This window comes from Asterias amurensis, chromosome 9 (genome assembly GCF_032118995.1).
Source record: "Asterias amurensis chromosome 9, ASM3211899v1".
In the NCBI taxonomy this organism is placed as follows: Eukaryota; Metazoa; Echinodermata; class Asteroidea; order Forcipulatida; family Asteriidae; genus Asterias; species Asterias amurensis.
The window spans coordinates 23,570,853-23,583,965 of record NC_092656.1 but is presented as its reverse complement, the minus strand read 5'-3'; the positions used below and the strand labels follow the sequence as shown (position 1 = coordinate 23,583,965).

At 36.8% G+C, this 13,113-nt stretch overlaps 1 protein-coding gene across 2 annotated transcripts in view; it reads right to left on the bottom strand.

Annotated features, from left to right (window-relative positions):
• The window catches only part of LOC139941409 (alpha-2-macroglobulin-like), a 74,325-nt gene that overhangs the window by 37,290 nt on the left and 23,922 nt on the right, over window positions 1-13,113 (bottom strand). For both annotated transcript variants that reach the window (XM_071937884.1, XM_071937885.1), the window contains exons 11-20: window positions 12,768-12,998; window positions 10,754-10,850; window positions 9,663-9,856; window positions 8,398-8,547; window positions 7,481-7,675; window positions 6,535-6,592; window positions 5,596-5,749; window positions 4,360-4,591; window positions 2,722-2,863; window positions 902-1,008 (exon numbers count right to left, since the gene is read on the bottom strand). In XM_071937884.1, the coding sequence (XP_071793985.1) occupies window positions 902-1,008; window positions 2,722-2,863; window positions 4,360-4,591; window positions 5,596-5,749; window positions 6,535-6,592; window positions 7,481-7,675; window positions 8,398-8,547; window positions 9,663-9,856; window positions 10,754-10,850; window positions 12,768-12,998 (1,560 nt within the window). The remainder of the gene's footprint in view (window positions 1-901; window positions 1,009-2,721; window positions 2,864-4,359; window positions 4,592-5,595; window positions 5,750-6,534; window positions 6,593-7,480; window positions 7,676-8,397; window positions 8,548-9,662; window positions 9,857-10,753; window positions 10,851-12,767; window positions 12,999-13,113) is intronic.

Sequence of the window (13,113 nt, the reverse complement as noted above, 5' to 3'; positions counted from 1 at the left end):
TTTTCATACAGCCATTAAAGGCACTGTACACATTTGGTAATTGTCAAAGACCCGTGTTCTCACTTGGTGTTTCCCATCATAAGCATAAAATAACAAGACTGTGAAAATTTCGGCTCAATCGGTCATCGAAGTTGCGAGAAAATAATGAAAGAAATAACACCCTTGTTCGACGAATTTGTGTGCTTTCAGATAGGAATAAAAGACTTCTAGCTAGAAGTTTTAGTAAGAAATTACCTCGAGTCGTTTCCCACAATGTTTTATACTATCAACAGCTCTCCAATGCTCGTAAACAAGTCAGTTTTTAAGTTATTATTTGTTTTGAGTAATTACCAAACGTGAACCTTCCATTAAATGGTGGGAAAAAATCTTTGTTCAATCAAAGAATCTTCCCCCAAAAAATAGAAATTAGAGCCACTCTTTGGAAGAAAAGACCAAAAAATTAATTCCCATGTAATAAAAACGAAACATGTCAACCACCTCAACAATGAAGATATTTTTTTTAGTTTTGCAATCCCACAAAGTAAAAGATGTCACCTTCTTTAAGTCAATGATTCTTCTTGGAAATCGGATTTGATGAAAAAAGGAATAATTTACCTCTATAAAGTGTCCCAAGCTAGACCCACTCACACTTTTGTTTTGACACACAGCATAATCCAGTAAATTACAAGCTGAAAATTCGCTATACACTTCATCCATTCTTTAATGCTTCATAAAACCTTTAATTCGGATGGGTCAATTTAAGACATTTCAATGCTTTATAAGGATCTGCAGAAACCCTTTATAAACACTAAAGGCCATGCCATAAAATAACTACTAGAAGTAAAACAAACCTTTAACTAACTAATCAAATTATAACAAACCCTTAAACTAACTACTCAAAGAAAAAATAACCATACAGTACCTCAACAAGTAGTTTCCTGCGTACTGCATCAGAGATTCCTGTGTCCTTACTCATGGCGACTTCATTACCACACAGCAGCTCATCATCAGTAACTGATACTGCATGCACTGTAAAGGCAATCAGAGTCCAGAAATTGTTGAAGGAAAATTACAGAATTGGTAAGAAAAAAAATTGTCTAAGATCACAGATTTACATAAAACTTACATGGTCTATGTTGACGATAGTAGAAAACATCCCATGAAATATTTCTGTCTGAAATGTCATATTTGATGAGAAATATAAAACTAATTTCCCATTTGGAATGTTTTGCTCAGTGAGCGTTTTATTGTTATTTATATTTTTAATCGAAGTCATGCAAAAGGTGTAATCGGTTTTTCACTATTTTTCTTTTTTTCTTCTGACCCAGACGGGCATTGATCTCAAATGTCTACAGGTTTGTCAGTATATGTATATGGTGGATTCAATTAGCCAGCAACTGCTTTGTTAGCAAAAACAATTCTGTAATGTTCCTTAAACTTATTCAGTCAACCTACTTTTTCACCTACTTAATACCTATATTACATTATTATTATTATTATTATTATTATTATTATTATTATTATTATTATTATTATTATTATTATTATTATTATTATTATTATTATTATTATTATTATTATTATTATTATTATTATTATTATTATTATTATTATTATTATTATTATTATTATTATTATTATTATTATTATTATTATTATTATTATTATTATTATTATTATTATTATTATTATTATTATTATTATTATTATTATTATTATTATTATTATTATTATTATTATTATTATTATTATTATTATTATTATTATTATTATTAACTTTTCAACCAAGGCGCTTCTTATTGAGCAAAATCACTTGACATATATTCATCACAATAAGAGTGTATAATCTTTCCATGTATTTTTGATATATATCTTTCTTAAATCGCCTTTGGGTAATCCCTAGGCTGCTGTTTGTTTTTGTACTTCCATATTCCTCTTTTTAGGTCATTCTTGGTCAGATTGTTTTTTTCTCAGTCTTGTTCTTCATGTATTTTACTGGGTATTTTTTAAAGACACTGGACACATTGGTAATTGTCAAAGACCGGTCTTCTCACTTAGTGTACATGTATCTTAACATATGCATATATAATTTTAAAAACCTGTGAAAATTTGAGCTCAATTGGTTTTCGAAGTTGCAAGACAATAATGAAAGAAAAAACACCCTAGTCACACGAAGTTGTGTGCTTTCAGATGCTTGATTTTGAGACCTCAAATTCTAAATCTGAGGTCTTGAAATCAAATTCGTGGAAAATTACTCCTTTCAAGCTTCTCACAATGTTTTATACTATCAACAACTCTCCATTACTCATTACCAAGTAAGTTTTTATGGTAAAAGTTATTTCGAGTAATTACCAATAGTGTCTACTGCCTGTAAAGGACGTACCCAAACAATGAAAGACCATCAAAACTTACTTGGTAAAGAGCACTGAAGAGCAGTTGTTACTTTATAACATTGTTAGAAGAGGCCCCCCTTTGAAGTTATGTTGGAATGGAGTACAACAATTTGAATCTGAGAAATGCTTCTCAAAAAACATGGGAGGGTTTTCCTTTTATTATTTTCTTTCCACTTTGATGAACAATTTAACCAGAATCTTCACGGGTTAATTATTTTATGTACATGTTGGGATACACCAAGTGAGAATACTGGTCTTTGAAAATTACAAAAAGTATATCCAGGTCTTAACCCCCTAACTCCTGAAGCCTTTCTCATCAGCCACTCATGGCATATAGTTTATTAGTTACCTTCAATTTCAGCCTCTCCAACAGCTTTTCCAGTAACCTCAAACTCAATAGTCTCAGATTTTCCAGCACAGACACACACAGAGTGTATAAGGGTGTTCCCTGCAACACCTATCTTTGATGATTCAAGCAATGTAACCCTTACCTGTTATAAAAAATATTAGTATTAATAACAATTCATAAATACCCGGGCAGTTTACCCATTCTAATTGGTAGAGAGGGCATCACTTGAGGGTGTTCCAACAGATGATATAAACACAGTAAAAAGTGTTTAAACATAGGCATGACGCAGGAGCTTCGTGTAACGCACTCAATACACCGGTACTCAAGGTAAAACAAAACTTTTAGCACGCGAAACGGACCACGATTGCGTGACAGAAATTCAAAACTTTCTTCAGTTTGCTATACAGATTTTCCTTTTTTTAACAAGAGAGGGCATTTATAAATGGGAATAAAAGAGAAGTGACTCGGTCTTGAGTGTTCATTTAAAACCTTACAGGGTCGTGGCCATTTGATAAAGGACCACGCCCTCATCTTGCTCCTTTACCGCACAACCAGGGCCGTGCAGGTCTTAAAAGGCCCATAAGACCTTGTCCCCTACTCTCTTATTCCCCTAATCAAATAGAGGTCAGGTGAGGTTTGTTGTAGCACATGTGTAAATCTCTAAGTAGTGTTGATTTTTAGAAGAACAGAGGTGGATTTCACAAAGAGTTAAGACTAGTCTTAACTCGAGTTAGGACCAGTTACTTGGGACTATACATGCAATTTGTAAATCTCCAAGGACTAGTCCTAAGTAAGAACTAGTCCTAACTCTTTGTGATATCGACCCCAGGTGGTTGACAATTCAACGTTTCGATCAGTATGCTCTGATCTTTCAGTATGGCCTGAAGACTATCAGAGCATACCAATCGAAACGTTGATTCTCCTGAAGACAATCAGAGCCTATCAAAATGGTGAGCTGTCAACCACCAGTTCTTTTCAGAACACACTACCCAAAAGAGATTTTTCTGCATGATGCTAACAAAAACTGATTATACTCCAACAATCAAAGTTTCAAATCCTACTAAATTTTGAGGTGTTCGGGTGGGTGCCCAAACAGCACAACACATCAACACTCCCCGTCTACTATTGCAGGTGAATTTTTATTGACAGCCCGATCTTTAGAGTCAGTGTACTGCTAAGCATGGACTCAAAGTTTTGAAGGGGTATGGATGTGAAGGTTTTAATTATGGTAAACCAGAGGGTTTCAAAAGATACTTTTACCATCAGTGACTATTTGTAGGTGTTTTCTTCATTGTTGGAAGGTGAAAGGTGAAGCAGTTAGTTGTTAAGTTTAATCTTTTATAAACAAAGTAACATCCTCATTCTTACTGAAAATAAGGCTACAGCTCCAGATGGTAACTTTTGTTGACATGCTCATTTCTATAGAATTTAACATAACTTTCATCCTAAATCTTCTTGAAGCCCCTTACCCAGAGTGGCTTTTAGCCCCATGGGAGGCAACTTTTTTTAGAAATGAATGTAATTGTCATCCTAAATCTTCTTGAAGCCCCCATCCAAGGGTGGCTCAAGTGAGCTCTATTCGGGTGAACTTGCATACAAAATATATTTCAAAAATATTTAAGAAATAAGTTCCCTTACCACAAGGCACTCCTCAGACAAGTAGTTGAACACAGTAGCTTTAATTGGGACCTCTTCACCACGGATGATAGAATACGGGAGAGTCAAGGAGACAAAGAATGGCTGGAAGGCGCGTAGGGTGCTGGTTTCTGAAATACCAAAACCAGACTGTGTGGAGGTGCAGAATCCATTGCTCTTCCAGTCTGTGATGGTGTGTGGCACATCAAGGTCAATCTCACCTTCTCCACTTTCACTGGTTTTAAAAATTTAATAATAATAATAATATTGAAGTCTTATATAACGTACATTTATCTACCAAACAAGGTAACCAAGGCCCTGAGTATAAATAAAAACTTTCAGAGAAATAGGTTATTGCAGTGATGAATTCTGAGACCCAACTATTTAGCACTTTATAAGGGTGTACAAGATGCTACGGCGCATACAGCAGCCTCACCCAGGAACATCGAGGCGAACCCCTCCTCTTTTCTATAAGTGCACTGGGTTCTTTTACATGCGATACACAACAAATGGGGGGACCAATGGCTTTACGTCCCATCCGAAGGATGAAGCAATGGTTAAGTGTCTTGCTTAAGGACACAGGTGTCACGGCTGGGGATTCCAACCCACACTCTGCTTCTACTCCTGATTTACAACAAGAAAACAAGATCAACTGGTGATGGAAAACCAACATCAGGCATGAATCAACCCAGTGATGCCCTGTGCTTTTGCTGTGGTGTCCATTGCAAGGTTCCGAGACAAAACTTAAATTTTCCCCCTAGAAGTGCCCCCTTCAAGAGCAAAGCTTAAGTTTATATTTTACCAGTGGGGCGGGGGGGGGGGGGGGAGTCATCTCTAAGCTGTATTTCAAAACACATTTGAGACCATAAAGAAGACATTAAAATTTAGATGTCATTTGGACAGATGGCAAGGTAATTTTAAATGTTGTTAAAAAAAGCCAAACTAATTTGACAACATTGTTATTACTATTTAAACAAATTCATGATTGAAAATGTTACATTTCCAGAGGCCTGTACCAATTGAAAGTTAGATGACTGTCCCCCATGCAATAGCTGATCAAAAATAACGAATTCATGCCACAATCTTCCAAGTGTGTATCTCAAGAAACCCAAAAAATAAACTTGTGATCGAAAAATCAAAAATACCTGATTTGTTTTCCACAACCAATTCTGTTACTTTTCAAGGAATTCCTAGCAAAAAAAAACGATTTTATTTTAGAAACGATTGAACACAACCTACCCTATTCTGACAAGCTTCCATAGCCAGGTTTCTGGGAAGATACTTCTTACTGAAGCCGCCAAATCTTGCTCAGCACCTCCCCCAAAACCTACATCATCTAAACCACCAGCCCCATCAGCTTCAGAGTAATAAGGTAGTGCCACTGGGTGTTGACCTATTACACACCAAAATGCAACATCAAATTGTTCAACAAGTGCCGGTTAGATATGTTCTCGTTGTAAAGCTGTTATGAACTGTGAAAGCGAAGCAAACTTTCTTGCATCATGGTTGGAAAGTAGGACATCCTGATTGCTTCGTCAAGGAAAATGATGTTTTTACACAATATGAACGTTTCGTAGGGGGGGGGGGCTACGTTCCCTGCACTCGTACCCCCTCTTCTTTACCATTTGTGTAGGCGCCCAAGCTTGCTCACAGAAAAACACATAAGCTCGAGCACGAAGGTCATTTGTTATTAATCTGTAGTTTTGTCCATATTCACCCTCCATACCAAAGCTTACCATCATTGGATAGAAAAAGATTTAGAATAAAATAAGGTTGATCTTAAGATCCAAAATCCCAATCAGCCAAGTGTTTGAGTTTACAGATCAGGCCTTTTAAACAGTTTTTCTGATTGTCCCAAGGGCACAAAAATCGGAAATCAGGCTTAAGTTAGTACAATAGGAAGAATATCAAGCTTGATACAAGCACATAAAAACGTGTTGTCATTAGAAGAAACACACCTTTTCCCAAGTAAGCACATAAAAACGTGTTGTCATTAGAAGAAACACACCTTTTCCCAAGTAAAAAGCACTTAATTGTTAAAACAGGTGATATGGAAAAAAATTCTAAGACAGATCAATTTGGACAAATTAACAAGGTTGTTACAAATATTTACAAAAGCTATTCTCCCTTTAAACAAAACATCAGTTAAACAATTATTGAAAGACAGGTTTTTCTTACCAGTGTTACAAGGCCGAGTTTCCACCTTGAGATTGGTAAGGAAGAGTAATCCCATATCCTGACGGCACAAATGAAAGTAGATAAGGAAAAACAAGTGCTTAAATGGGAGAACACAAAGCTACATAATTTAAGGTTATGAGTTCTTGTGCTATGGTCAAAGGAGCTCAGCAAAACAAGCGCATCTTATGGGTGAGAACAGAAAGAAAGCCTGGTTTCACGCTCAAACACCCTGATAGAAGGAACCGGGTCGGACACACTGGGGGCATAAATACTATGAAAATAACTGGAGAGAATACGGAGCCTGGCTACAGACCTACAGGGGCCAATAAATGAAAGCGGTTGCTTTTCATGGGCAGAGGGTTATAATGATTGCCCATGCTGGTAGTGCAACTCTCATGGAATTGCTCGTTTAAGAATTGGGGTACTTTTTGTAACAGAAAACACAATGTCCACAGATCTATATTAAACTTACACAATTCGAAGATAATGATAGTAGAAGGCTTCCCCTAAAATATTACTTACTGAGGTGCTGTAGTTTTTTAGAAATGAGTAAAAACACTGTCACAAAAATACCTTTCACATGCTTAAAAAGTTTTTGTGATTTGTTTACTCATTTCTCAAAACTAACAGCACCTTAGTAAGTACTATTTTTAGGGAAGCCTTCTACTATCATTATCTTCAACCTATGTAAGTTTAGTGTAAATCTGTGGACATTGTGTTTTGTGTCCTACAAAAAGTACCCAGACCCTTAAGGCCCAGTCCAACTGCAGCGATAACGAGAACAATAACGATAACGATGCAAAGATAACGCATTCTATTGGTTGAATGAGCGTGTGCGTATTCTGCGTGGAGCAATTCAACCAATAGAACACGTTCTCTTTGCATCGTGATCGTTGTCGTTCTCGTTATCGCTGCAGTGGGACCGGGCCTTTAACCTACAACTAACCTTAAAAGCCTTTGATGAATCGTCATACACGCTTCCCCCACCAAAGTATGGGACACTGGTTCTCTTACGGCGACGTCTATCGAGACCATCAACACCATACCACCAATAGGGGTACTCATTCGGACAATGATCGCTCTGATTAGGAGTCCAATAGTTGTTGTAATGCTGATCAGTCTCTCGTATTTTATCAAAAACCTGCAATACGGGATTGGGAAGAATAGGTTGTATTAGGGTAATCAAACTTGGAAACGCTTGTCATGTGTTATCAATCTTGTTTAAAATCATATTCCAGACTTTTTCATTGTGAATTTTTATTTACATAATATCAAATAATAACCCACAAGGGGAACTGTACACAAAAATTATGATTTAGGGTTGAACAAAAGCAGGAAAAAACAAATTTACCTAGTCAGTTTCCCTTGTGGTCTATTATTTGATGATGATACTGAAAATAGCAATTATAACTAAAAATAGAAAGGTTTGAGGTAACAACATGTAATGATTATCTCTAAATGAGTTGGGGTGATTCTGAAAAGAACCGTTGATTTTAACTTGACGTTTCGATCAGTATGTTCTGATCGTCTTCTGGAGTAGCTGGACGATCATCTGCAAGCTGCTAAAGTACTGGTCATGCACAAACAATTGTTTTGTTATACCTTGGTATTATTATTATTACTATTCTTCCTGAGGTTCTGTTCAAATAAGAAAAAAAGTCTGAACGGTTCCCTTGAACAATCAAGGTTATGTACACCGATAAACAACACCCATGTTACCCTCTGCGCTGTGCATGCAGCCGTGGTACATGCGTTTTTGTATCACATCACAGGATTGATTCACGATCAATGAAACTTGTGTAACCAAGGTATAACAAACAGGTTTTTTTTTAATTCTTAAGGAAGTGGTATCTTTGTACTCACTTTATCTTTGGTGATGGTCTCAGGGTCTTCTAAGACGTACACACTCTTATCGACAATACCTACTGAGCACAGAGAGCCCTCTGCAGCAGAGAGCTTGAGAGTTGCCTTGCCTCCTGGGGTCTTCTCATCACTTGTAAAGGCAATGGTCACCTGAGGAATCACATCACAAACAATAATAGTAATAATAAAAATATTGAAGTCTTATGTAGCGCATGTATCTACCAAACAAGGTACTCATGGCGCGGAGTATATACAAACTTTCAGAAAGATAGGTTATTGAAATGATCAATTATGATACCCAATTATGTAGCACCTTTTGGGGGTTCAGAAGGTGCTACGGCTCATACAGCAGCCACAGCCAGGACACCGGGGCAAACCCCCTCTTTTTTCGATAAGAGCACTGGGTTCTTTTACATGCGTTACACAACACATAGACCCAAGGGCTTTACGTCCCATCAGAAGAACGAAGCAATGGTTAAGTGTCTTGCTTACGGCACAATTGTCAAGTCTGGGGATTCGATTCCATTTTTGGAGGTTTTGAGGAAAAAAATAAAATAAAAAAATAAATATTCCACAGTAACTTTCAAACTATGTTTAATTCTTTATATATGAAGTGTTCTTCTTGTCTGTTGCAAAGGCAATGGTCATTCGAGGAATTGCATTCACTAGCTACATATTGGAGCATGGTTGTGTTTGTTTGAAAAATTTGGGAGTCAAATTTCTTGTCAACATAATCATACACGATTACTGCCTGGTAATCTACAGGGAAGTAATTAAACATCCTAAATGGCATACATATATACAAGATTCAATCACCACTGACTTTACCCGCAGGTCAGTAAATTCATGACTTGACAAGTCTGGCAGTCTTTAGTTATCAACTGAATAAAAATACCTCACTATGTAAAAATGTTTATTGAAAAAGAAAATGAAGACCAAACATCGAGTCTGACTTGAGTCTGGTGATTATCTTTCAAGTTTGCTTTAAAGTTTAGATAAATCTTCTCTAAGAAGGTGCTTTCAAATGAAAACAATCTACACATAAAACTCTGTTGAAAGTTCTACACATAAAACTCTGTTGAAAGTTTTTTCTCGTTACAATTTTGGCCATGTAAAATTTATTTTGATCTGTTAAAATTTGTTTAGCTAAAAGCCATGCAGTCCTGTGAAAATTTACACCAAAATTGAGGCCTGATTTTTGATCAATAAAGGCTCAAACTGAAATAACTCTAAATCGAGAAATGCCTTGGTCAAGCATATAGTACCTCGTTCTCAAACACGGGTAGGACGTCAAATGTTACACTGTCAGCAACAACCTCTTGGTCGGCACGAATGTAATATACTAGTAGCCTGGTTATAGGTGACATATCTGCTGACACTCTGAATATCTTTTGAATAGACTGCAGCTGCCCAGGGGTGGTGATATTCACAGTCTCTGGGGGGTCAGGACCAAAGATGTCTAAGTTTTGAGGAGGAAAAAGTCAGAAACTGAATGAAAATGAGGCCGGTGTTGGGTAATTAAGTTTTACACTCTACAGGAATGCAAAAGGAGTTGTGACTTTACCACGTTGTGTTTAAAGGCCCTGGACACTATTGGTAATTACCCAAAATAATTGTTAGCATAAAAACTTACTTGGTAACAAGCAATGGATAGCTGTTGATAGTATAAAACATTGTGAGAAACGGCTCCCTCTGAAGTAACATAATTTTTGAGAAAGAAGTAATTTTCCGCAAATTTGATTTTGAGACCTCAGATTTCGATTTGGAGATCCCGAAATTAAGCATCTGAAAGCAAACAACTTTGTGTCACAAGGGTGTTTTTTTCTTCCCTTATTATCTCGCAACTTCGCCAACCAATTGAGTTCAAATTATCAGTTTTGTTATGCATATGTTGAGATACACCAAGTAAAAGACTGGTCTTTCAGCGATTTTAAAGCAGGGTACACTTTCGGTAATTGTCAGACCGGTATTCTCAAATTATGGCTAGGAGCAAATAAAAAAGTGTGACAACAAATTAAGACCACGCCACACCAGTCTTAAGGCAGGATTACGTATACCATGTACTTTTGGTAATTACAAAGACCAATTCCTCACTTGGTGTATTCCAGCATATGCATAACAACAACAAACCTGTGAAAGATGGGGCTCACTTTGTCATTGAAGTTGCAAGAAAATAAAGGGAAAAAAACAACACTTTTTTGCACAAAATTGTGTGCTTTCGTAGATCATGCCATCACGCCTGAAGCCTGATTTGCAGTCCAAGCTGTAAGTTCAAAAAGGAAACATGAACTAAAAAGCTTTATTTAAATGAGTTTTATGTCAATATTTATAGGTTTTCAAGTTACAGATTCCTTACCATCAAAAGAATATGGCTCACTCTCTCTTTTCCGTCGTGCTACATTTTCTTCAACATTAGCCACAGGAACCCGCAAAATTTCACCTCGTGACATAAACTAAAAGATGAAAAATAGAATACACTCAGATTTCAAACAATGACATTCATTTTATTCAACAGTTTAACAAAAATGCTTCAAAGGCACTGGACACTATTGGTAAATAGTAAATACTCAAAATACTTGTTAGCAAACGGCTCCCTCTGAAGCATGTAGCTTTCAAGACAATTTTAGAGACCATAGACAGTAAGAATTTCAGATTTGCAGAGCTGGAACTTAGAATCTACAACTTACAAATGCAAGTACACATAGTTACCAAAAGTATACAAACTAGAACAATGTTGAAGTGAAACCAGTTTCAAAGGTGAACATTAACAAAGGTGAACATTTTTTGCTGGCAAAAAAGTCTGAAACTGTGATCCAGAACCTAGAAGCTACATTGAATTGATAGAAAGTGTACCTGTTGAAAGAAGCTTTTGGGAACAGTATCCACAGTGCTAGAAAATTAGATCCAAGAGCCGGACTTATTTTATTATGGGGAAGATACAGATTCTCGTTCAGATGAAAGGCTGAAAAATCTTATCCCTGATATAATCATAGAGCAAGGATATAATGAAGTCCCCAGCAGGGTTGTAGCTAGACCAATTTTAGTGGTGAGCAATATGTCCAATTTTGTTGGTAGTCTACCAAGGGCAAGGGGATCAACAAAATTATTCATGTTTAATTATGGGGCCATGATTGCTGAAGTAGGGCCAGGTTCCCAAACTGTTCGTGTTATGGGGCCATGCAATAAGTTGAATGGCCTATTCATTGTGTTCTTTCTCTGTGACATTTGATTCTCTTCATCATTAGCTGTGTCTCAGATCAATGCAAAGTGGACAATATTTGAAATCTGTGCTAGGCAGCATAATGTATTTTTCTCAGAGTGCTGGGCAAACAATTGTGAGTCCTGGGCAGGCCAGCCCAGCACTGCCCACCATGGCTACAACACTGGTCCCTAGATATCTTAAAGGTCAGTGAAGTGTTGCATTTTATGTAAGGGACTTCCAGGGTGTGTCAGGCTATAATTGAATTAACCCTACATCCTGCTTTCCATGGTTAGCAGAGTAAATCAAACAGCTGGGGGTTTGTATTGTGAAAGGCACTGGACACTTTTGGTAGTTACTACAAAAAAAATATTAGCATAACAACTTAAATGATAACAAGCAACAGAGAGCTGTTGACAGTATAAAACCATGACACTCCATGATAAAACATTATGAGAAACGACTCCGTCTGAAGTAACATAGTTTTTGAAAAAGAAGTAATTTCTAACTCGAAATATTAAAAGACTTCAGGCCTGAATCATTTTTAAGGCATCTCAATGCACACAAAGTTGTGCAACAAGAGTGTTTTTTCTTGCATTATTCTCTTGCAACTTTAATGAACAATTGAGTCAAAATTTTCACACATTTGTTATTTTGTGAATTTGTTGGGATACACCAAGTGAGAACACTGGTCTTTGACAATTACCAATAGTGTCCAGTGTCTTTAAATCAATCCAGCATCTCCTAAGGACAAAGTATGTTTATGGTTTGTCTTAACAGCTCCATTGATATATTATTTGTTCCTCTGACCTTGTGGTAAGGGAAATTGCATTTGTCTTCACAGAACAGAAATTCCCAGGATTACTGCTGACCCTAACAGCAGACTCTCATGTTATGTGTGCTTTAGGGGTTGTTTTGAGAAAGGACCATTTTAAGCCAGCCAAACTAGAGCACTGGTTCAAATTTCATAGATTTTCAAAATTTCAAGTTTTTGCTTAGGACAAATTTGCAGAGTACCAGTCAAAGATGGTGCATGTATTTTGGAAAAGTGTTTTAGTATGCTGGTAAGCCTATTTCTGGTGTGCTTAGCTACTTTTGCGCTTAAGCAGCTCTAAGAAATTGGGCTAATTTGCAAATAAATGTTCCAATAAAAAGATTCGCTAAAACATACCACAAAGTACCAGTCAATAGCTTCATCATCCTCGGTGTCTGCTGTATAGCGAATTGTGATCTGTTGCTCAGTGCCTGGCCTAAGCTTCTCATCAACAGGTTCAACCTGCACAAAGCTTCCACTCGGGGAGTAGCTAGCCTCAGTAAAGAGTGAGGCAATCGGGTCGTAGATGTACAGGTAGTTGTAACCTGTATCAGATGAATTATAGTTCTTGAAGCCATTTGCAACGGCCTGTGTATTAAAACAAATATAGAATAAGTGTTAACCTTAAGCTTGATGGTACGTGTTGAGGTGATGGCTTAATTAACAGTAAAGTAAGATCAGAATTTACACAAGGTTCTTGTCT